Source organism: Mastigoproctus giganteus, chromosome 5 (assembly GCF_048544385.1).
Source record: "Mastigoproctus giganteus isolate SK-2022 chromosome 5, ASM4854438v1, whole genome shotgun sequence".
In the NCBI taxonomy this organism is placed as follows: Eukaryota; Metazoa; Arthropoda; class Arachnida; order Uropygi; family Thelyphonidae; genus Mastigoproctus; species Mastigoproctus giganteus.
This window is the reverse complement of record NC_143579.1, coordinates 69,224,333-69,250,137: the sequence shown is the minus strand read 5'-3', so window position 1 is coordinate 69,250,137 and position 25,805 is coordinate 69,224,333. Positions and strand designations below refer to the sequence as shown.

General features: G+C 33.6%; 1 protein-coding gene across 1 annotated transcript in view; it reads left to right on the top strand.

The window, feature by feature from the left end:
• Nucleotides 1–25,805, top strand: part of CaBP1 (Protein disulfide-isomerase A6 homolog CaBP1) — a 160,077-nt gene that overhangs the window by 63,341 nt on the left and 70,931 nt on the right. The window contains exons 4-5 of the mRNA XM_090373276.1: nt 20,076–20,309; nt 24,987–25,205. Coding sequence (XP_090229402.1) covers nt 20,076–20,309; nt 24,987–25,205 — 453 coding nt within the window. The remainder of the gene's footprint in view (nt 1–20,075; nt 20,310–24,986; nt 25,206–25,805) is intronic.

Genomic DNA, 25,805 nt, shown 5'->3' with positions numbered 1-25,805 from the left:
TGGCTGAGATTCATCGGCGCTGGTATTGTTCAATGGATATATTTGTATCTGCTGCAGAACTACTGTTGCCGACATCAATAGTTTTGTTTTTATTTAAAAATTTTCGTATATCCATTTTCAGTTTTTTCTAATAAACAAAAAACTTTTGTAGAATAACCCTAAATTATTCACTTTACAACACAAACACAGTTTAATATGACAATATTAACACGATATATATAAACACGTAATACGCCGCATGCCTACACGTACAACTCCCAGAGAACTAGAGATGGGATCCCGTATTTTGACTTTATGAGGTAATTCAGGGGCGCTGCGCACTTATACAGTATCGCGTCGGTCCAATTCACGTGGTCTGCGGGCGACAGATAATTGATCTTTATTCAAATAGTGTTGGCACCTGAACTGCAGACGCCCCTGTATTCGGATATGTCAATTTCAATTCGTCATAAAAAGATCCTTCGTGTACTTTATTCTTATTAATGGTATTGTACGTACCATTAATGGTAATACTTATTAATGGTATTGTACGTACAGTGGTACCTTGGTTTGCGAGCATAATTCGTTCCGGAAACGTGCTCGTAATCCAAAGCACTCGTATATCAAAGCGAATTTTCCCTTAAGAAATCATGGAAACCCAGTTGATTTGTTCCAAAACTCGAAAATATTCATATACTGTAAAAATGATTAATACAAAATACATACATACCTTTTCATATTTTTAATATTTAAATTGAATATACGTAAAGCAATCGGATTTATGGTAGGACCACTTTCACAGCGGAATCACTGCTATCTGACTCTTTTTTTTTTTGTGCGACTTTAACAAGGAACCTCTCCAATGACACTTTGCCTCCTCTTGAGGATTTTACGGAAATATGACATTGCATTGTCGTTAAACAGATTCATCGCTCGCACTATTACAAAATGAGGAGACACGCTTGATACAAATAAACAAAGCTGCGCGCATGTAGCAACTGAATAAACAACACCGTAAAGGCAGAGACACACTATTAACACCTCACATTTTACTAAAGCACATTTCTAGGGGTTACTACCATAAAACAATAAAAACAATTTCCAGTTGCGTTTCTGCTAGTGGAATCTGTTATAAACTGGTAGTAAACTCTATCTAATTGCATTTGCGATTATACCGATAACTGGAATTGTGTTGGTTTTTACGTTATTATGGTGAAATGTTTCCCCTTCACTGATATAAAACACATAAATACATTTTCAGAATCTTCTCTTCATTCCTATCGTGTTGGGGTGATTCCGGTCTGACTGCCATTTCTTGTAAACACAAAGGCCAATAGTGCATAAGCGAATTCAGTTAGTGTTATATAAGATATCGTTCCCCTATTTATAAATCGAGTATGATCGAATTCGTGTAGTGTAAACACGTGTTATACGAGGACTGACTGTACTCGTATTGCAAGACCTAGCTCGTTTATAAAGTTAAAATTTATTAAAAATTTTTGCTCGTCTTGCAAAACACTCGTAGACCAAGTTACTCGCAATCCAAGGTACCACTGTATATTCGGACAATGATGTTAAAATAAAAACGACGCTATTTTATTTTTTTAAGATTTTGCGGCACACTAATGTGCCACGGCACACCCTTTGAGAAACACTAGCTTAAGTGACGATATTGGTTGTGACATCGGTGGGAGCAGAGATGGGAAAAAGTTGCAGCCATTAGCTTCGGCAAGAGACTAGAATGCTTGGCTACCATTAGGACAAGAAGCAAGTTTTCTACTCTTAGCCTGTTCAAAATCTAATTTGGACTGATTAATAACTGCTGTACAATGGTTGTGAGCTTTGGTGTAGGCAGAAAATGAAACCGAAGAATTGGAAGCAAGCCAATTATGATATGCAACGTTCTTCTCTTGAACACCCTTAGCAAATTTATTGGGAAACCAAGGTTTAGATAAAAGATGATTTTAAAGGCAAGTGTGGAATCAAGGATTCCATTCCTACAAGAATAATTTCACTGACAAGATCTGAGCAAACGTTGACATCAGAAATTTTTAAACAGTAATCAGAACATGGAAAAGAAGAGGAGAAATCTTGCAGGTCATTCCATTTTGCATTCTTGTTAATGCCAAACAACACTAGGTTGGGAATAGCCATGAGATAAAGGCTCCATTGGAGAAGAGACAATCACCAAGTTGTGATCTGAGCTGCCTAAATACCTGGAAGTCTTCCTCATTTTCTGTGAACCAGTCTCGAACAATCTGGACGGTGTGGCATGCATTATCCTGCTGAAAGACGGCACCGCCAGAGGGGAAGACCATTGCCATAAAAGAGTGTACTTGGTCGGCAATGATGTTTAGGTAGGTGGTAGACATCAGAGTGCCTGGCACATGGATGACTGGACCCAGGGTATCCCAGCAGAACATCGTCCAAAGCATGACACCACTGCCACCGGCTTGTTTTCATCCCACGGTGCATCCAGGCACCATCACTTCCCCAAGTAAACAACGCACGCTTACCCAGCCGTCCACATGATGCAACAGGAAACATGATTCCTCAGACCAGACTATCTTCTTCCAATCACTTAAGGTTCAGTTTCAATGCTTGTTTGCCCATTGTAGGTGCCGTCACCAGTGAACCGTGGTTAGCATGGGCATTTGGAGCAGCCTGTAGCTATGCAGTCCCATTTTCAGCAGGGTTTGATGTACTGTGGGTTGTGACACATTACTCCCATCAGCTTACCTGCTAGTTGCACCAGTCTCCCTTCTGTTGCTACGTACCATCCTGGAGAGCCTTGTGCTCACTTTGAGCATTGATGAGTCGTGGTTGTGCTATGCCTCGTCAGCAGTTTGTGGGTTCCCCCTCCTTGGACCACTTTTGCTGTAAGTACTAAGCACGGCTGACCGTGAGCACCCCACCAGCCGTGCCATTTCGGATATGCTCTGACCCAGTCGTCTGGTCATTACAATTTGGCCTTTGTCAAACTCGCTTAAGTCCACTGCCTTTTCCAGCTGAAGAACAAGAGTAACACTGATTAATGGAGCTCAGTATCATGTTTTTTATACCATGTCCCAACCCATGCCTGTGCCGTAGTTCATCTTCATCCATGCCTGTGCCGTAGTTGCTTCAATTTGCTTAACGACTCGGTGGTCATGATGTTTTGGCTCATCAGTGTATGACACATTTTAATTAGTCAAACTGCACATCCACAGAACCACATAATTCTATCTAAAACTGTAAAATTAATAGTAAAAACCTATATAAACTAGGTAGTTTTTCATAGTTCTCGAAGACTCGGACAATGTTGATGTAGACCTTCATTCATTCATAATATACTTTTTGTTATTAAATACAGTATTCTAAAAGCCTTAATACAGTTACAGTTCTACCTATAACTTTACCTATACTCAGCTTTTCACCTCATTAATGATATAAAGTTAGACTCAAAGCTCAATGTCTTAACACTCAGAATGAACGGTTCTTCCTAATATTAAAACTCCAACATAAATTTATGGATAAAATTAACATCAATAAATATATGTATAATAATCCTAATACCAATTCTGACATTTATATTTCTGTTAGATACAAATAATTTGGTCATATATTTTGGTCAAACCATTTGGTAACTTTGCAAACATCAAAAAACAATTAATAGATCTACATAAGTATTTTATTATTGCCACAGCAGATGAAGCATACAACAATTATGCCTTCATATGCAAAGCTTTCTATGCCTCTATTTTAAAAAAAACTGCAATCCAGTGATACCTATAAAGCTATTGCATTTTCACAAAATAATGTTACGAAAAAATATTGTCTTTAAATAAAGACAATATTTTTTAGACTGAAACTAAATATCATTAATTTCACCTTTGTTTACTTCATACCAAAATTTCATAAAACACCAGTTAGTTTCAGGTTCCTGGTAAGGTCCTTGAACAACTTTTAAAACCCATTATAAACATTATTCCTAATAGCAGTATTATTTTCAATAATCTACTGGTTTTAGTAAAGCTAAAAACCTGTTGTATTACTGCAATGCAAATTTAACTTCCATAGTTTATTCACCAGTATAAACTTAGATAATTTTTATAAGATTCTTCAAAACATTTATCAAGAATACAAACATTTTTAGATGTAATACCTCCTACTGAAATACTTGCATCAAATTATGTATCTTTAACAACTGTCTTTGGAAATACTGTATATAACCAAATCTGAGGTACTCCTATAGGCAGTCCTGTATTACAGCCAATCTTTCTCTATTGGTATGAACGTTCCTTTCCCATTGATGTTGCATTTTTCAGGTATGTTGATGATATATGCCTCTTGTCCTAATTTCCTCAATGAATGTAGTCACCTATACCTGTTAGAAAAAAACTAGTTCAAGTGATTTTGCAGCCAAACTATCTGGACTTGGATATAAATGTGAATGAATACTGTTATTGATATTTATAATAAATGGATATGTTTAATTCAAAGTCATTAATTTTTTACCCACTGGAAATATATCTAAAAATGTCCACTCTAACATTTTCTCTGTTTTTGAATTACCACCATGTGCAATAACTACAATCTAGTGATCAACAGCTTTGGAAAATTTTATTTCAAATTGATTGAAAATCTATTTCCTTTAACTTACACTTTCATTTTTATAAAGTCATCAGTATTATCAACCATAAAAAAAATTATTTGTAAGTCAGCTTAGTCTTAATCAAATAACACATTTTCCTTGACTACTATTCTTGTCCCTTTTGTTTGGGTGTATATATATGTACAAATTGGCACCTAGTTGATGTTTTCTACAGTAGAATACATGTATAGAACACAGTATCTTTATCTACCGGGTGTCTACTGTTTATTTTTCATTTTCTTTTGTGATTCACCTTAATTTTTATCCCTATATTTTAGGTATAACATCTTTTCAATGTGATATTTTACCTAATACAGCTCTAATGTTTACTGGGAGTCTAAATTATTTCTTAATTTTTTTCACAATTTTGGTTACTCAGGTTGTTAGCATACACAATGTATCTGTTTACTTTCTGGCTTATGCCGGGGTTATTCAATTTAATCATGTCATATTGTTCCGATCACATTCTATCAGGTGAGTTCATATCCGGTCATTTATTTCCTTTGTGTTAATGTTCTATGTTTTTATGTTCCTTTAGCTGCTGCTGCTTTCTGCTTATGTCTCTTTTATTTATGTCTGGGACCATTACAAGCACAAACGGGAATGGCGCTCCTGGATAACCTGAGCACCAGCTTTATATTCTTCAGTCAAATACTGTTCACTTTCCTTAAACTACAATTTTTCCACACTCTGGGCAATTAGTGCAATATGAGGGCAGGAATGTCTATAGCTATTCTAATTAACTATCTATTTTTGCCTCCAGTTAGCTAAATGCTATATTTCTGCCTGTAAATACTATACTATAATATTAATAGGTTTATATACATTTTCTGCCATCAGCCTTTGTCTGCACACAACAATGGTCTTTTTTTTTCTAGTTTGTTTCTTTGTTCATTTTTATTTTAGCTTGTTTCATATAATTATTTTCTGGTCTATTGTTGTATCAACTTTAAATTACATGTTGGCTGTCTATCTCCCTTTATAACTTTAATTATACTTTATTTCTCCTTTTTTTCCCAATGCTATCTATATTTTGATATAATTATATATTGCCATGGCATGTACTTTATGTTAGGAACAGAGAACACTATATTGTTGTCTTGTCAGGCAACTCTGTTGGTTGACAACTCCTGAATTGTGCGATACATGACAATATAATTATGCATATGTTTTGTGTAATATATAATATTGCTTTATTTCCATATTTGTAATATTATTTTATTTATACATTTGTTATTATTCGTATTTTTTTTTTACCCTTTTCACTTTTCTTTCTGCTTTTTTACTTTTCTTTTCTGCTGTCTTTCTCACTTTTTGCTTACCTCTTAACCTTCACAGCTTTATTTACTTATTATACTACTGTGGCTGTTAGGTCCTTTCTGACCATAATTAATTTTTCCTTTTTTATATACTTTCCTCTCCCATTAATCTTTATTACCGTGTGTGTGTGCATGATCTATTATGAAATATAAGAATAGATGTAAAATGTATATCAGATTAATGCCATCAATTGTAGATTAAACATTACATCAGTCTGTAATCTAATTACTACTGTAGGAGTATAATTGGTACTATATAGGTATTCAGAGTGTTAAACATTGGCATAAAAGTACTAAGTGTGCCATAAGGCCAAAAGAACGTAATAATGATTGTAGCTAATTATCGATAAATCTGATAAATTGAATGGCACTTCTTCTAGGGCTTAACACCATTCAGTATATCCCACCAATAATTAGCTAGGCTATCTGTTTCTGATTGTTACCTGCCTGTTTAGCTAGGCCCAAGTTATAAACATAAAAGCAATCTATGCTAAACTTTAAATTTAACAGCAAACAAGCAAGATAACAGCTAGCCTTTTCTGTATTTGAAACAAATACAGAAAAAGAGGGCAACCATAATTTTCACTTCAGTTGTGGTGTTTTTTATTTATTTTATACATGTGCAATAAAAAACATATGCTAACATAAATATTTTTATTTTATTGCTAATGATATGTTTATTTATAGGGTATGGCAATGTAAACCAACACAGGCTATACTAGTCTTTATAGGTTCTTTTGGCCTTATGGCTCGCTTAGTACTTTTATAGCGCTAAGTAATTTATCAGCACTATATATATATATATATATATATATATATATTTTTTTTTTTTTTTATTTTTTTTTTTTTTTGATTGCTTAGATTACTTAAATTTTTTTTTTTTTTTTTTTCTGGTATCTATTTTCTATAGGGTATTAAGGTGTATAATGAACAGGAGATTTAGTTAGCGTTTTTATTCTAACCTATTCCTGGGGGTCTGTAATGGTATTAAATTATATAATATATAATGAATTTAGTTTTAATTATAATTATTTTAACATTAATTAATCATCATACAATACTAACTAACATTCCCTCACCTGGTCATCTATCCGCTACTTCATCGGGGGCTTTGAGCGAATCGATAGCCAGTTTTAAAGGAATGTCTCATAATTACCCGTTTTTGTTATCTCCTTACCAGTTTTGCCTTAGCAGTGAGATTATTTTGCTCTTTAAGTCTATTTAATTAATTGAATATGGATATGATATGTAGAACACTTCTGTGTGATACTCTCCAGAAATTAAAATGAAAACAATTAAAAAATCAAATCTTGCATTACAGTAAGAAATAATTAAAAATCAATTGAACAATTAAAAATTAATTTAACAAAAAAATTGTAAAACGATTTTCCTTCCTGAAGCTGAACTGTTTTTGTCCATATGTCGTGATCACAGGAATGGAAATTACCAAATAGAGGTAAGCATGAAACTTAAATAGGGATTATTTGTCCTCTTGCATGCACATAAGACCACAAATTGAAGTTAGATATGGCCGGCGAACATTAACAGAATTTTCATGTAATTTAATTTCGATGGTTTCTGCAATTAATAGTCTCGTATAATTACGTTGGACACTAAGTATTTTGGCCTTTTTAAATAAAAAAGCATGTTTTTCATTAATAGCATGAAAGGTTAATTCTGATGCTGCTGATGAGAAGCAAGGACTGAGGCAGTGTGTTGATTAACAAATTCAGAGGAAAACGTGTAGAACCTTGGTAAGACGAGTTGCAATCACTGCAAGAAATGTATACTAGGTCATTTATTTGTGTTGCAAACAAGAAAAGAACTGACCTCAATATTGCTATTAGCAGTGCTTCACTACCATATGATATTGACATATATCATAAAAGAAATTAATTTAACTTTGATGTCATTTACCTTACCAACTGGCATTCCAATATTTCCAACAAAATACATAAAAATATAATTTGTACTCAAACTATCAGATTAGCCAACATATGTAGTAACCATCTACTGTTCACCAAAGCTCTACAACTACTTTACAATAAGCTAATAAATAATAACATGCCTATCTATTTTGTAAAATACTGTTTCAATATACTTTCCCATTTTATCACAAATAAATTCAATTAGTTTACTATTATGAACTGGTCAGTTCTAATCATATTTGTAAAGTTGTAATATAATCTAGTGTAATTTCACTACTTTATAAGTAATAACTATACATGATTTCCGATGTAATTATTTTCTTTGGAATAATTACTTTTTCTTTACTCATTGAGTTTCTACTGTTAAGTTTTCACTTTTCTCAAAAGTATTCATTTGATAAGTTTCAATAATCCTTCATGAAATTCCTTTAATTCACTTCCCACGTTGAGTCTTTGTTGACATTTCCTATTTTGTTTTCAGGTATATATAAATAATATATTTGGATTATAATATATGTAGATTATGCAAAAATTCCTTTGCCTTGGATTTTTCAAGCATTTGATAACATACTATACGTTTTGAAAATCCACCTCCTGGGTTTATTTTCTACTGAAATTGTTTAGCTGCCTTTAGATTTTAATGACTTGATATTGCCACTAATCTTTGTAAAAATTAGGTTCTGCACAGTCTCCCAACTATGCCACTATTAGGTCTAGAGACATACAATTATTAGTTTCTTGGAATTATTTCATGTTCTTCCATCTGTGGATTCAACTAGTTTCATATCCATGGACTTATTTCCTGTTCTTTCATAATTGGATTCTTAACTACACCATTGTATCTGAAGTCACCAAGTTATTTATATCCTTGGAATTATGTCATATTCTTTCATCAATGGATTTAAACTAGTTTATTCTTGGATTTATTTACTATTCTTTCAATATTGGATTCTTACTACGCCCTTTCACCTTTGAATTTACACTTGAAACTACCTTTTGATTCAACTAGTTTCGTATCCATGGACTTATTTCCTGTTCTTTCATAATTGGATCTAAAGTCACCAAGTTTATATCCTTGGAATTGTCATTCTTTCAACATTGGATTCTTACTACCCCTTTCACATTTGAATTTACACCTGAAACTACCTTTGGATTTAAGACATTTTATAAATTATAATAATGATTACTGATATCACTTCAATATTGGTCTACTCCATTTTGGACTACAGATTGTAATTATTAATCTCATTTTTCTCTATCTCAGAATGTTTTGTGATTCTTCACATATTTCCTTCTTTCTGTGCTTAGATACTTTAGATATGTTAATTGTCAGCTTAATACACCGTAGCCTTATCACTTGGTCTACCGTCTATTAATCTGCATTCTTTTTACCATTGCTTTGTTCAATACTTTTTATTTATCTTTGAACTGTTATATGTGTATTTTTGTATATTTTATGACTTTATTACAGTAAATCCTACTATTCCAACTGAATTTCTTTTTCCAATGCTAATCTTATGTATCTCCATGCTTTTTGTTCTAAATACGACAATAGAGGTCACTACTTTCCCATCTCTTCACAGCTCACTAAGTCTGTTATGCTGCTATAAATCGCTTCTTTATGTAGATATGTTACTAATGTGATTAAGGTTTATGTGCATTCATCTACTCTACTAAATATGTGCGCTTAATTTCCCAGCTTATTTCCTTCTGCTATGTATTACTTAAACTCCAGTATCATTCACGTTTTAGGTTTGTTTCTCGGCATGTTTCAACTTACATATTTTTATGCCTCCTTTTCCTTGCAATACAAGCATTTGGTATTGGCTCTCTTTTATACTAATAAGGTTGGACTTTGCAACCCCAGCTAGCTTAGTGTGATTTAATAACTTTCTTTGCTTTTTATCTTTCTGCTGCCTATCTCTTCCAGTTCATAAAACTATTAGTATATACAAGGGTGATATGAACGTTCCTACTTCTATTGCTATTTTTTGTCTTTATTTAAATACTCCTTTTTCCCTTCCCTATCCTCAATTTAATACCGCACCATGTGCTTGTTCCAAATTGTATTCCAATCTCCACAAAATTACTACTTTTAAATCCTACACTAAACTACATATTTATATAAAACACCTTTTCACATTCTGTAAACACTTAGCCATATTTTATTCTGACTTGATCCTTATTTTTACCTTATTTGACACTGCATTGGGACTACCTTGTCCATAGTGTATAAGAATGTGCTAATTACATTTTTGTTGCTTTTTGCCCTTTCACCTTCTACTATGGACAAGTATAGAAATGCAGTTCCTGATACATGGGCAGGTATTTCATCAGGTCCCATGATGAAATACCTGACCATGTATAAATATTTGCTTCAGCTGACATCAGATTCTGCACATTTGCCTTACTTGTATTTGACCTTTATCTTAATGTTTTCCCCCATATCTGATGACAGCTGTACCACTTTTTATTTTATTTTTATTTTATTTGAATTTTACTTTACGATTCACCCACCTTCTATTGGCTTTGTAATTCAGCCCATAATTTTCTTAATTCATCATAACTTTTAGGATATTAACATTCTTTCACATATCTACTACACTTCCTTTTCTATTATCCTCACTGTTGTATCTTTACTGTTATCCTCACTATTATCCTTACTGGCACTTTGTAATTTTCGCATCCATTTATGCATATTTTATTCAATATATTAATACAAACTTTATATATATATATTTAAATAATGGCTTAAAATTTAACATAAAATAAGAAAATAAATAAATATTAAGCTGTCATTAGAGGCAGCAAAATGCACATCCTCCACATGAAGCCCAGATATATCCAATAATTCAAAATAAAACAATATAAAAAAACATAAGCCAGTAGTATGGCAAAAAATGTAGAGCGAAAAATTAACATAAAAGTAACATAAAATAAAATAAACCGAAACAGGAAAGGGAAAGTAAAGGTAATAAGACATAAACCATAGCCGATTGTCCCCTATATAATTTAGCACTTTAAATCCAATTAATAAAACCGATGTCAAATTTTAAATAATGCCAATTATAATATAATTTAGCGGTACCCCCCCCCCCTCGAAGGTACCAGTTCCTAAAAACGTGAAATATCACCAAAAAGGGGTTAAAAGAACTACTAAAAGCAAAACAAAATATCAAAATAATAGACTGACCATTATGCCCCATATCGACAGAGGACCACGAGGCCAATAATGGTCATGGAATCGCTGCATTTCAATCGCCATACAAATTGTTGCAAAGGCGAAAAGATCGAAGAACCCAACCACCATTCCTCCTCCGATCGATCCACCAATGCAGAGGATTTGCATGGTGGTGGTCCTTATGCAGCGAGAAATAATTTATAGAACAGACAGCACTCTAGATCAGAGCCACACCACTAACATAATGTAAGCTTAACCAGCTTATATAAAGGAAAGAAAGGAATAGATGGCAGCACAGGCGCTGCTTATTTAGCATATCAACCCACTACTACCACTGATTTATATTTAAATAATGGCTTAAAATTTAACATAAAATAAGAAAATAAATAAATATTAAGCTGTCATTAGAGGCAGCAAAATGCACATCCTCCACATGAAGCCCAGATATATCCGATAATTCAAAATAAAACAATATAAAAAAACATAAGCCAGTAGTATGGCAAAAAATGTAGAGCGAAAAATTAACATAAAAGTAACGTAAAAATTTTTATTTTACGTTACTTTTATGTTAATTTTTCGCTCTACATTTTTTGCCATACTACTGGCTTATGTTTTTTTATATTGTTTTATTTTGAATTATCGGATATATATATATATATATATATATATATATAAAAGTTAGTAGTCGTGAAGGGTAATGTGCTAACGTTACTGGAATGGTAATGCTGGTTATGGAGAACAAAGGGTGAACGGAACTGTGATTGCAATCACTGTGAACAAAGCCTGGAGCTAAGATAATGGAAGTAATAATGATTAATAAGAAATAATAAGCATAACTTAGTGCTTCGTCCTGTGATTTCAGCGCTTTTTTCTAGGGCCACCCTCTGAAATCAAAGGAGGAAACGGCAATAAGTGGGTATAGCCTCTGTTTCTGACATGAAATACAGCCCCACGTGGTATACTAGGAAGTAGGTAAGGTTAGTTTAAATCAGTTAAAATAATTTGTATAAATAAATGGTTTAGGTCAGTTAAAATAACTTGTTTAACCTTAATATTAATAATGATAATGCAGTGTTGTATTTCATGGCTGACCCAATAGAGGCTGGAAGTAAAAAATAAAAGAATAAAAAGCAAGGAAGGGATAACTTACATGCAATAAGAGAATAACAGGATTAAAAAGCAAGAAAGGGATAACTTACATGTGATCATAGCGATCTGTACTGTTGTGGAGAAAGTGTTTAGTAGGTGGTAGGTGACTTTCATCAACCGGTGAAATACCACCACTTTGCTTATTGGAGGCTTGAAGTGGTGAAACCCATGTTTAGTCTCTAGAGCAAAGTTTCTGGCATCCCCCTCCCTCCATACTTCTCCTTCAACCCATGCACGGTACTAAGTACTATAGGTTTTGATACCTTTCGTGTTTGGGGTTTTCATTAAAAAAAAAAAAAAAAAAAAGACGTATGTGGTGTAGGCTAGTGACCCCTGGTGTAAGGAATCGGGAAAGTTTTAAATAAAATAAATTGTTGGGCTAGTTTTACCATGTGTATCAGGTTGGAGGTGTATTCAAATGATTTAAATAAATAAAGTAAGTTAGGTTAAATTACCGAAATATTAAAATTAATATAACCAAATTTTGTTATGAAATTTAAAGGGGGTGGTAGTGGTAGGGTTAAAGGTTTGAAGGAATGTGTCTCAGGATAGAAAGGAATAAATGGCTATCAAAGTAGCTATATATAGTCACTGAACTTTGTATAGGCGAGGAAAGTGTTTTAAAGCAGAAAAGGAGCATCTTGGGTATTGCATTTGGTAAACTAATGGCTCATGAGAAATAAAAATATAGGGGTTAGGAAAGCATAAAGTACTGAAGAAGGCAAAAAGTTGGTGCTAGGGCAGTTTGTGGTTGCTATACCCATTCCTATAGTAGCACCCTGAACATAGTTCTGTGAACATCCTTCAAGTGTTTTTGTATGGTATATGCAGGTAAAAGATTGTAGATAAATAAAATAATATATAAAAGATAAATGATAAATGAATACTCCTATAGATAGCCAATTGGGGGTACAAGTTTTCTACGCCTGAAAGACCCCAAAGAGGCTGGGAGTATTGACTATACATGTGTACAAGCCTAGCAGTAATGGAATGTCAGTTTTCCATGATGTTATCGATATCAATAGTACAGTTGATTAATTTTTTATATGTGATGTTTATATTGAGCTTTTTTGATGTGGTAATATAAGTAGGCTGCCGGTAACCGGTTGTTTAGAAGTTTGCTGTAAAGGTTTCTGATGTTGCTTACTATCAGTTGTTTGTTATTGCATATCGTAGCTATTCTGATTTGTGATAAAATGATGTTGCCATGTACTTGTTTGGATATATTCGAATTCCAGTGTGTGACGCAGAATATATTAAAGTTAAAGGCGTCTCGCTTATTATATATATTGACAGTGGGATAGGAGTTGTGGAGGTCTATATCTAGATCGAAGTAGTTAGCAGCTTTATTAACATTGGTTTTTTTTCTAGCGCGAGTTCAGTCGGGTATATATTGGCCAGGTTTTGTATGAAGTTGGGACAATTTGCTACGAATAAATCAGCTATATATCTGAACGTGAAGATATTGGGAGGTAGTGAGGTTTCATACCAGTATAAGTATAGATTGGCAATGATACTTGCTAGGCTGCCTATAGGGGTGCCTATGGTTTGTTGGTAAACTGTTTTTCCATCAAAAATGTAGTTGTTGGAGATGCACAAGTTGAGTAGATTATTCCAATATATAGATTTGCAGAGTATTCTATGTTTGTATCTATTATACAGGTGGTTTAAGACGTGCTTTAAATTGGTTTGATCTATATTTGTAAGTAGGCTGTTAAAGTCAAAGGTTTGTATATGTGATATATATTGTTACTACGCAAGGCATTTATAATAGGGATATTGTTGCTGATTATCTTACTGTCAGGTAAGATGTTCAAGATGGGTTTCAAGAGTTGCTCTAAGGTTTTTCCTGGTTTGTATGCATAACTGTTCATTGCATGAAGTAATGAATCTGAAGCTTATTGGATTCTCATGGAACTTTAGTATGCAGTATATATATGGAAAATTATAATTGTTGATACTAAGTTTTCTGTTGATGGCTAATACCTTTTTTGTTATTGTTTGTAATTGGCTTGTATGTGTTACTAGAATTGAGTTCAGTGTTTAATGTGTGAAAGTAAAAAGCTTTTCATATGAAAGCATAGTTACTAGCAGCTTTGTCGACTGGGATGATAATAAATTGGTCATATATCTCTAATTGTTTTTTAATTATACATATATTGTAGTTATTTGTGGTTGGTGGGGATCTGTGAGCAGATAAGGTTTTGTAATTACAGTAATACCCCGAAGTTACGCGATAGGTGGGTCCGAAGAAAATCGCGTAAGTCGAATTCGCGTAAGTCGGGAGGAGCTATTACCATGCTATTAACAGATCGAAATCTTAACACATCATTCTTTGATCCTGCCGGGGGAGGAGACCCAACTTTGCATATAAATACATATAAATTTTGCTTAATTGGGACCAAGGACTAACAAAAACACTAGTTTAGAAGAAAAATATTAATAAAATTGCAGTTCTTTATACATATTAATACAAAATATGTATTTAAAAAACAAATGACTTATGTTAAAAAGTTATTTCGATGTCGATGGCTTCATAAAATCTAACAAATTCGTCTGACGACACAGCGCGTTCTTTTTTTCACGCAGAATTTCTTCGTAGCAAGCTAATAATTTTTTTATTCCTTGCTTTGTAGCTATAACGCGTTCTTCGTTGGAGTCTATGTTTTCTAAAAATTTTAAGCCCTTTACAATTGAGCCCTTTTCAATTTTCAACCTGTCAAGTTTGCAATTGTCATGTGCTTTTCGCCGTTGCTTCATTTAGGCCTGTAGCACGTGCAATATCACATGGTCTTTCATTTCGCTCAAAGCGTTTCACAATTTCATATTTTTTCTCTATCGACAAAGGTGGACTGGCCATAAGCCTTACCGGGGAAACCTCGGTGGGCCAGTGTGATTTTGGCCATAAACCATAGTATGAGGCCACTACAAATTTTCCCGGGTAAGAATTTTTGATCCAGTCCGCCTCTGTTTATCGATAATTGCTTTTCTTTTTCTCTCTGAATCTGCAGTGTCTTCACCAGGACGCTTCCTTTTCACACCTTTTAATTAAGTATTTTACTAATTTTAAGGGAATAAAGCGCAATTACAAAACGAGGAGGCACGCTTGATACGCATAAACAAAGCTGCGCGCATGTAGCAACTGAATAAACAACACCATAAAGGCAGAGATACACTATTAACGCCTCACATTTCTAGGGGTTACTACCATAAAACAATAAAAATCCAGTTGCGTTTCTGCTAGTGAAATAAACTGGTAGTAAACTCGATCTAATTGCATTTGCGATTATACCGATAGCTGGAATTGTGTTGGTTTTTACGTTATTATGGTGAAATGTGTTTCCCCTTCACTGATATAAAAAACATAAAAGCAGCAAAGTTGAATTTTGTTCATCTTTCGCTCTCATTCTCCGCCGTCGCACCGTATATCGATAACATATGAAAAACGACCTTGAAGATAGTGGGCGGCAGCGTTGCCAAACGAAAAAATCAAGAACCGCGTAACTCAGAGTTCGCGTAAGTCGGGGTAGCGTAAGTCGGGGTATTACTGTATTATATTTAATGCCATGGTGTTTATCCATATTCGGAAGGCTTCGATTGGTGTGTTGTGTTTATAAGCAAGCATGAAGCAGTAGTTGAGGTCATAATGTAACTGTTTTTTGAATGTGGTTAGCTGGTTTTTTTAACCATCCTGAATCTGTATCCATAAGAAAAATTTCCTCAGTTCCTGGTTATAATATGCCCATGGTGGGGATTAACATATGGCTGTAGTTCTGCCTTGTGGCAAATGCAGGTGTCCATGTCTAATTTTATTTTGTCCATGTTTGTGACAAGGGATTTGTAATTGCAAGCAAGAAGGCCGAAAGGTTTATCATATCTGTATCTGGCTTTTATTATGATGTTTTGCAACTGGCTGGAAGTGGATCGGAGTGTGAGTTGATACATTGGTTTATGTTGATGCGATCCATAGTGGTGTTCTGAAATTTTAATATACTGGTAGAATACTCCTTATTAATATTATTAATAGGTTTTAGTTTAAATTTACAAATGTCAGATATCAGGTGGAATAGGTGTCTATTTTTGAATACGAAACTGTTGATGAATTTAAATAGTGCTTTTAGAATGCTGTGTTTTATACTGAAGAGTAAGTTATGTATCTGCTGCACTTCTATGTCATTGTTGTCCCAAATGGTTACAATCTGGGTAAAGGTACCTAGTTTGTGAATGTTTGAATTATTATTTCTGGGTTTGCATTTTTTGTGGCATCTTGGTTTGCTTATACATTTGACCATTTGAAATTTCTCATAGATAGAGGTTTTCTATAGAGCTAGTAATGATACTATGGCTAAATTTGTTGTTTAGTCCATAAGGATACAGAATTTTAAGCTTTAGCATAAATATCTCTTCCTGTCTGTTTCTTAAAGCAGGGTCAGGTATATGGGCTGAGATGTGGATATTTGAGAAGCAACGCTTCTGGAAATGTTTATATTCTATTTCATTTTCCTGTTTGCCATGGTTTTTTCCATTATTGTAGTAGTTGATGTCTGATCTATGAAGGTTGAGCCTTAGGTGTAGTTTGTTGCTGGTTTGGCCAACATACTTTACATTGCATGTATGGCAAGTGATGAGGTTTACCATGTTGCTATACTTGCAGAAAATGGGTTTATTGTTAGTAATACGATAGGGGTGCATGTATGGGCAGGTAAGGCAGCACCTATTGGTACATTGGTTGAATTTGAGGTTTTTATGGATGTGATAAAATGGGAATCTGTTATCCCGTTGTTAGCTAGGCTGAGGGCATTTGATGCTTGTTTGCTCTGTGCGGCGTGTGTCTAATGTGTGTGTTTAGGAATAGCACAGTGTGACGAAGAGCCATACAGAGCATAGGCTCCCGGGGTCAAGTTTATTCTACTCCGCCCGTGTAGTATGTTTGGTAAATTGTCTATCCATATAAGAGTTCAAGGTACAAAATAAATAAATAAAGTGAACATAATATGTTGAAAAACTTAATAAACAAGGTAAAAATAAAGTGGAAATTAAGTCACAAAAGGGGACTAGGAAATAGGATTCTTGAGTATGGTGTTGATTCAAAGTTAAGTTTATTAAAGAAATAAGCTTATAAAGCCCGATTCCCGATATGAAGAAAGAAAAGTAGGTTAAAAGGCAATGCTGCCAATATAAAGTGGTGTGACAAATTGTTTTCCAGACGGAGAAATATAAGCCTATGAAGCAGGAAATATCAGCTAATAAGCCAAAACTACTGATATAAGGAAGTGTGAAAACAGATGTAAACCATAATTACAATGTGTAGTTCTGTGCCCGTAATATGGAAAGTAATATAAGATTTTTTTATATACACACACACTAGCAGAAAATATCTCACCTTGCTTTGTGCAGCAAGGTAACATTATAGAGCAGCCTAGTTCCTAAGACCTGTGTGTGTAGTATTGAAATAGCCGTACATGTGCAACAAAATTTTTGCAACTAAAACTGTCTTTTGCTCGTACTTCCCTGCACTAAAGAGATAAACCATATTGAAACTACCATCGTCTTTTTTTTTTTTTCTCTCTCTCTCTCTCTGAAATTTTACTATTCACTTAAAGAATTATGTTTGCTTTCTTTGGGGCTCAATGTATACTTTGTTGCATTTGTTCTTTTCGAGATGTAGTTGTATGAAACGAACTCATTTGGCTAAATGGTTCACTAAACAGTGGACAGTATAGTTCATGTATAACTCAGTTATACATGAACTATACTATATAACTGAGTTATACTCAGTTATTCATTAGTGTTACTTTATGACATTTTGTATGTATGTATGGTTTACACTAAAATGTTCTGGAGAAATTTTGGTTTAAGGGAGCAGGTTAGCTCTGAAATATCCAGAATTTGTGATTATCCAGTTACCCTAAAGTTCTTGGGTTTGGATAAAAAAAAAGTTTGGTTTACTGTATTGAAAACAATCTGCAACAATAAATTTAACATAAAATACTTTTCTGTGTTGGAGAAAGTTGATGTAATAAAGTAAAATATTGGTATAACGAACAACCGAATAACAAGCTATTCGGTATAGTGAAATTACTTGTACTTCTGATTCCCTACAAATTTACTGTGTATTAATTAAAAATATTTCATTTTAACAAATCATTGTAACGGAAATATCAATTTAGTGGAATTAAAATTCATCCTTTTGTGAAAAAGAAATAACCATTACAATGAAATTTGTAGAAAGAAAATCATTAAACAATACTGCACACTTTTTTGATCTTTGGTTTTTAGTACCTAAAATTGCAGTGATTTACTACTAGTACAGTTAATTAATTGGCTCTTCAGCGTTACTGGTGTTGATCTGCCTACTTTTCTAGATTCTTACTTGAGTGATTTTGGAAGCTGCAAAGATTGTTTATAAAAAGCTGCGTATTTTGGGAAGTGCCAATAGACGAGGTAACAGCATTATTGAAATTGTTTGCAGAAGTGTGGTTTACTTTATCTGTCATCTGAGTTGCCCTTGATATGGTATTAGAAATTTAATAATGGAAGGGAATGGAAATTGTAGTTGCATGATAATATTTTTATTTTTTCAATCACAGTAATTATACAGAGAAGGGCAACAAGATTGGTGAGGGGAATGAAGGGATCCTCTTACCAAGAGAGGCTTAAGTTCTGCAAATTGCAGTGGCTGGAGATTAGGCACCTGCACGGTGATCTGATTGAGGTGTATAAGGCCTTGAATGGGTTGAGCACGCTGAATTCTGATGGGATCCTTCCATTTGTTCAGATTATGAACCTAAGGGGGCATAAATTCAAATTAAGAAAAGACAGATGTAGAAAAGATGTGTGGAAATTTGCCTTTAGCCAGTGGGTGGTTAATTGCTGGAACAAACTTCCATCTGTCATGGAAGTTTGTTAGGTTGGACAGGCATTTGGAGGGAATGGTGTGATATTTTTTTTTTTTGGCTGATGCTGCATAAGCTAATACACTAGCTTTCTTGCCTCACATGCTGCTACTACTACATATGCAGTACATTTCAAGTGCATCAGCAAATAATAATAATACATAATTTATGAGAGAGAGAGAGAGAGAGAGAGAGAGAGAGAGAGAGAGAGAGATAAAAAAAAGAATTTTGTTTGTGCATTTGCCATATTGATCATTCATTCCTATAATTAGTGCATGGCAACAAACATATACAGTGCTTCAGCTAAAATGTATGGTATATGGGTAGTCTGTGATAGGTATTGAAAAAAATAAATAACTGCCAGATTTCTACAGGTTGTATTTTAATGAAATTTGGTAAGGCTCGAATTCTTCTGAAAGAGCCAAATATAAATTTCATGAAATTCCATTCACTGAGAGTTGAGTTATTGTATGCAGGCAGAAGAACAAAGGAAAAATATGTTAAAATAAGGTAATAATGGTTTCTTGTAAAGTTCATTTTCTATTAGTCCAATTTTAATGAAATTTGGAGTGGCTGAATCTTTCTAAAAGAGGCAATTATAAAATTTTATATAAATCCATCTAGTAGGAGCCAATTTGTATTGACAAACAGACAGATAATAGGTGAAGACAATAGATGCTTTACACATGTGCTAATGTGCCTAATAATTAAAGTGATGTTTAAAAAAAAAAAGTTGTAATGAAATCCTGTATTCCTTATCCTATTTTCATATGGAAGTTGAAATAAATCTTTACTATCAAAAATTTGCAAATTATTTCAAACAGTTAACCTCTTTACACATTGTGCATCTGGTAGTGGAATGCATGTTTTGTTGAAATTGTTTTTGTTTGCATATAATTTAAAAATTAATATATTTGCAATTTTTGGACACTATCAGTTTATAATTAAAAGAACTGTTATTTTGTATTTATATTTAATCTTTATTTGCAGAATGTAGTTAAAGTAGGATCAGTGGATGCTGATCAGCATAAGGCATTAGGTGGACAGTATGGAGTTAAAGGTTTTCCTACTGTAAAGATTTTTGGAGGAAATAAAAATAGCCCCTCAGATTATAATGGACCCAGAACAGCCCAAGGATTGATTGATGCAGCTTTCAAAGAACTAAAAACAGTTGTTGAGGCAAAGCTGTCTGGAAAAAAGAGTACTGATGGAGGCAGGAAGAAGGTATGTTTTAAGTGTTATCTGTCCCTTTAAAAGTTTACATAATGTCAAATATCCCCTTTTTCCTTTGAACTTATGCCAAATTAGGTATAGTAGGATGTTGCTATTTGTGGATTGGATTATGGGTAGAAAATTTTTCATACCTTGATATGAACATTTTCAGTTGACCTGGAGACTTGTCTCACTTTACCTACACAGAGTAGTAGCATTCTTTTATTACTGGATGTAAATATGATGACCATAATGATGGTAATGGGCATGGAAACTTCATAAAGAAGAATACATATGCATGGCTGTTACTAATTGTATCAAATGTGCTGAAATAATCTAGGATGAAATAATAAACAGTTATTATACAAATTTAAAACCTAACTTGGTGAGGGATTTACAGTCAGTATTAGCATTAGTTAGAGGCATATGATGCAAGAAAGCAAGCTTATGTAGCATCTGTAAAAAAATCTTCCCATTTCACTATCCATTCATTCACTCCAAATATTTGTCTAATTCTGCCTTGAACTTATTTAATTTGTTGACCCAAATTAAATAAGTTCTACAACAGATGGAAGTTTGTTCCAACTATCAACTACCTGCTGACTAAAGCAAATTTTTGCACATCTATTGTAGATTTCTTTCCTCAATTTCAATTTGTCCCCTCAGGTGAGTAATCTGAGCAAGAGGAAGAATTCCATCAGCATTGAGCTTGCTCAAACCATTCAAGCCCTTATACACCTTAATGTGATCACCTCGCAGGTGCCCTGTCTCCAGACACCATAATTTTCAAAACTTAAGCCTTTCTTGGTAATGGCATCCCTTTGTTCCCCTCACCAATGTCATTGCCCTTCTCTGTACTTGTTCCAGCAGCTCTACATCCTTCCTAAAATGAGGCCTCCAGGCCTGTATGCAGTACTCAAGGTGTGGCCTGACCTTTGCCTTATACAAGGTGATAATCACCTCCTTATCCCTGCTAGCAAAATTCTTGTATATCATTGACAAGACACCATGAGCTACTCTTGCAGCCTGTCTGCACTGCTCAGAAAATTTCATATTTGACTGTACAATTACCACGAGGTCCTTTTCATTCTCCACTATCCTGAGCGTAGTACCTATCACCCAGTTAGTATGTTGTTACTCTGGGGTTACTGCTACGAGAGAGAGAGAGAGAGAGAGAGAGAGAGAGAGAGAGAGAGAGAGAGAGAGAGAGAGAGAGAGAGAGAGAGAGAGAGAGAATATAAGTATTAAACGAGAATATAAAATAATAAATACAAGTAGTTACCTTGTGGATGCAAACCTATTACATAATAATGTGTAGAAAACAACAGATTTAAATTTTATTAAAGAAACATGAAATTAAAAAGATCTGAATCTTTCAAAGGTCATTAACAGCATCATTAAATATCAAATACATGCTTATGAACATTCAACAACCTTGGCCATCAGGTGGCCTCTATTTCCACATGGTGTGGCTGTTAAAATCAATCAATTTGCAAAAAATATATATTAATAGTGAAATTTTGTTTTTTTAAGAAAGTGCTAAATTTTTAATCCAAATTTCATGCAGTTTGTAAAAGTCATGACATAAGTATAGAGCAGGAGTGGCGTACTTAATTTGTGATGCGATCAACTTTTTTCCTTCAAAATATGCCGTGATCTACCATCTCAAAAATTATATTGCACAAGGTACACAAATCGAGGGATGGCTGTATATTTAAAATTCGTCGTGATCAACCGAAATTAAATCCACGATAGACTCGTTGCCCACCCCTGGTATAGAGTAAAACTTGATGGTGGTGATACTGTGTGGTTAATTTAAATGCGTGTTAAATTAGCAACAATGTCAAATTTTGAAGTAGAATTTAAAAAAAACTCTAAAAAATTTAGAAGAATAATAGGAAATTGTTGGTCATTATAATGCAATGATCAAATATAACCCATTGTTTACATTATTGACCACAAAAATTACATCACCTCCTTAAAGTTTACTTAATTGTATTATGTTCTGTGAAGACATTTCAGTAATATCCTATATTACTGAAATGTCTTCACAAAATATAATACAATTAAGTAAACATGAAAACATTTCCGTAATATCCTATATAATATTAACATGCAATTGCATATTCTGAATGAGTCTTGTTTTGCAATCTGTTTAAAAGATGAAACGTACTGTCATCTCTGCATATAGGCATTTAACTCACTGGAAGCAAAATAATTATTGCTTTATAGAGAATTTTTGTAGTCAATATTTTTCCAGAAAGGTTGGCTGTAATCAGTCTTGTGTTAAGAATTCTTAAAAAGAAAAGTGACTGTAAAAGTCAAAATAAAATCTGAGGGCCAAGAGGATCAGTATTTCAGCAAAGGACAAACATTTAAAATGTGTCAGCTTCCATGATAATTATAAGAGCTCCCCAGACCTAATACTCTTGTGCAAGGAACACAAGAAGACTACCCATGGAAAGTAATTTCACACTTGTGTGAAAGATCTCTCTGACATTACTTTCCATGGGTAGTCTAAAAGCATATTTGTGGATGGAGTACATCTAAAAGCTTAAGTAGGATTAACGTTTTTCCTCTTTAAATCCATGGACAAAATGGCTTTAACATAAAAATTATGGAAAATATACTTCTGTATTTCTGGGGTTAGAATTAATATTTTAAAATAAAATTGTGCAGTTTATTTAATCAGTAATTAAAGAAGTGAAATTACAGTTAATTATTTTATAAAAATAATATTGTCAAATTAGTGGTTAGAAAGATTACTGCATTGTTTTTGATGTTTGTAAACTAATAGCTGTTTTTAACTCAGTTTTGAGGCAAAACTCTCCACCTCAGTTCTGCAGTTTTCATGTGAACAGCATGACCTAGCATTATCATCATATGTGATTTGGTGTCCAGAACTTTTTTTTTTTAAATATGTATATATCGCCCATTAGGCTTATGAAGTCTTTGGTAGTATTTCTCTGTTCCAAAACTGTGGCCATAATTTTTTTGTGTTTATCTGGCCATTTGATGGGGTTTTTTTTTTTTTTTTCCATGAGAAACTATGAACATTTATTCTAAATGACATAGTGGCATTTAGAATAAGGGGGGGGTCATAATTGGAGATCTAGATCTAATCTGTTATTGGGCCTTCAAAAAAAAAAAATTTCCTTCTAAGTTATTGTACTCCAAGTTTTGATAGGTCTTTTGGAAAACTACATTTCTCTTGTTGGCAGCATATTTTACTATGCATATCTGTGTCTAAAATGGTTAATACACTTCTTTGGATATTGTAGTGCTTGCATCATTGCATATATAGTTAATGTTTTTTTTTTTTTTTTTTTTAACTATTTCATCCAAAATCAGTGTTTTCTTCAATGCACAGAGACTTTGGTTTTTTGCTCCTTGGCTTATCCTAAATATCAGGATTCCTAATCCTGATATTTATGTTAAATATAGTTTCCTAACTTAAAATGCCATCTACAAACATTGCTTATGCCAATAGTCCTAGTATGTTTCTCGATTATTCATGAATTCAGATAGTTGACTTTTCTCTTGACTTGAAAAGGAACTCTTGGCAACTGTTAGTGGAAACAGACATCAGTTTCAGTGTTCTATTTGACTGACTGTAATAGGTAAACTTTTATTTTAGTAAGTTTTTTTTTTTTAATGTATATAACAGCAATATATAAAACTTCTGTTGCTAACTTAATTACAAAAAAAAAAATTTGACATTTCAATTTCTGGCAAGTTGCGCCACAGTTGCCCTTCTGTTGCCACGTACCATCTGGGAGAGCCTTCGTCCAACACTTCGCCAGTGGCTCATGGGTTTCCCCTCCTTGGGCCACTTTCAGCAGGTACTAACCATGGCTGACTGGGAGCACCTCACCAGCCATGCCGTTTTGGATATGCTCTGACCCAGTTGTCTGGCCATTACAATATGACCTTTGTCAAACTTGCTTAAGTCCGCTGCCTTTCCCATCTGAAGAACAAGAGTAACACTGATTAATGGAGCTCAGTATCAGGTGTTTTTTATACAGTGTCCCGAGTCTTTCGAGATGTTACTAATGCTGGATAAGTCTTTCGAGACGTTACTAATGCTGGAGTTTTCACTTAAACAGCAGTGCAGTCATGTAATAGGAGTGTGAAGTTGATATACCTCTGAGTTGGATACTGCATTGTCTCCCCACCATCTTTCCTTTTTATACATTGATTTCCTGATATGCTCTTCACTGCCTTATCCATGGTATACTACATCCAGAATTATTATAAAGGGATATTAAGTACAATTGAATATTGGTGCAAAAAAAAAAATTATATTTTGAGGTTAGGCTGCTTTCCACTTTTCTAGCAGAGGCAAAAAAAACAATTATCTAGGTAACTTTTGTGTGATAAGTGTTGCAATGCAGTGTATGTGCATTTACTGTTTTCATTACATTTATTTTTGTGCACTTACAAGTATTGTGTTAGAAACATACTTGTTAGCAAAGTTCCATGGCTTTTTTTGCCATTCAGAAGAAATTGTAAATAATATGTGCAATTACTGAGTGAAATTTTTTGGTTTCTGTAGTATAGCTGTATTGTCTTTTGAAAAGGTGTTATGATTGTTAATGTAATGTTAAAAATTATAATTAGAAGTGTATATTTTTTTCCATTTAGCACTTCAAGAAAAATTAAACTTTATTTTGCATTTAAAATATCTAGGGAGACAAAAAAGATGTTGTAGAACTTACTGATTCTAATTTTGATGATGTGGTACTCCAGAGCAATGATATGTGGCTGGTAGAATTTTTTGCCCCTTGGTGTGGACACTGTAAAAACTTGGAGCCCCAGTGGGCTGAAGCAGCAACAGAGTTGAAAGGAAAAGTTAAGCTGGGAGCACTAGATGCCACCGTCCATACTATTACTGCAAATAAATATGATGTAAGTTTTAAGCATACAGTTAATGATTCTATTTTGATATCAAATTGATTTGATTGATAAATTAAACATTGATTTTTTTTTTTTTTTTTTGAAATAGTATTTTATCTCAGGCAGGATAAAATTAATGCTGAAAATTAGTTAATCTTCAGTTAATTGTAAACCTACATACAAAAGTGTTTTATTGTAATTAATCTTCTCTGTATATTAATTTTGACTAATTTGGTGACTGTTAGGCTAAAATAGATAAAACTGTCTGACAAAAGGTAATTTTCATTTGCAGATAAGCCAATTATATGCAAAGGATAATTTTATTTATTTTTTTTTTTTAAGAGCAGAAGGAAGAAAAGTTGAAGTTTAGATTTCTGGATACATAATTCAAACATTTAGAGTTTCTGAAAAATGAATGTGTTTTCCTTGACAAGATAGATGGTTAAAAGTTTGTCACTAGTCCATATGTTGTCTTAAGGATATAAGACTATAGGTAAGACTCAATTTGGTCACTTGTGACAAACTCTGAGGAGAATTTTAAATGCCTGTCCAAATGCAATTTGTGACCATTCTTTGTTTCTCCTTTTTAACATATATGCAACCCCAAGAAAT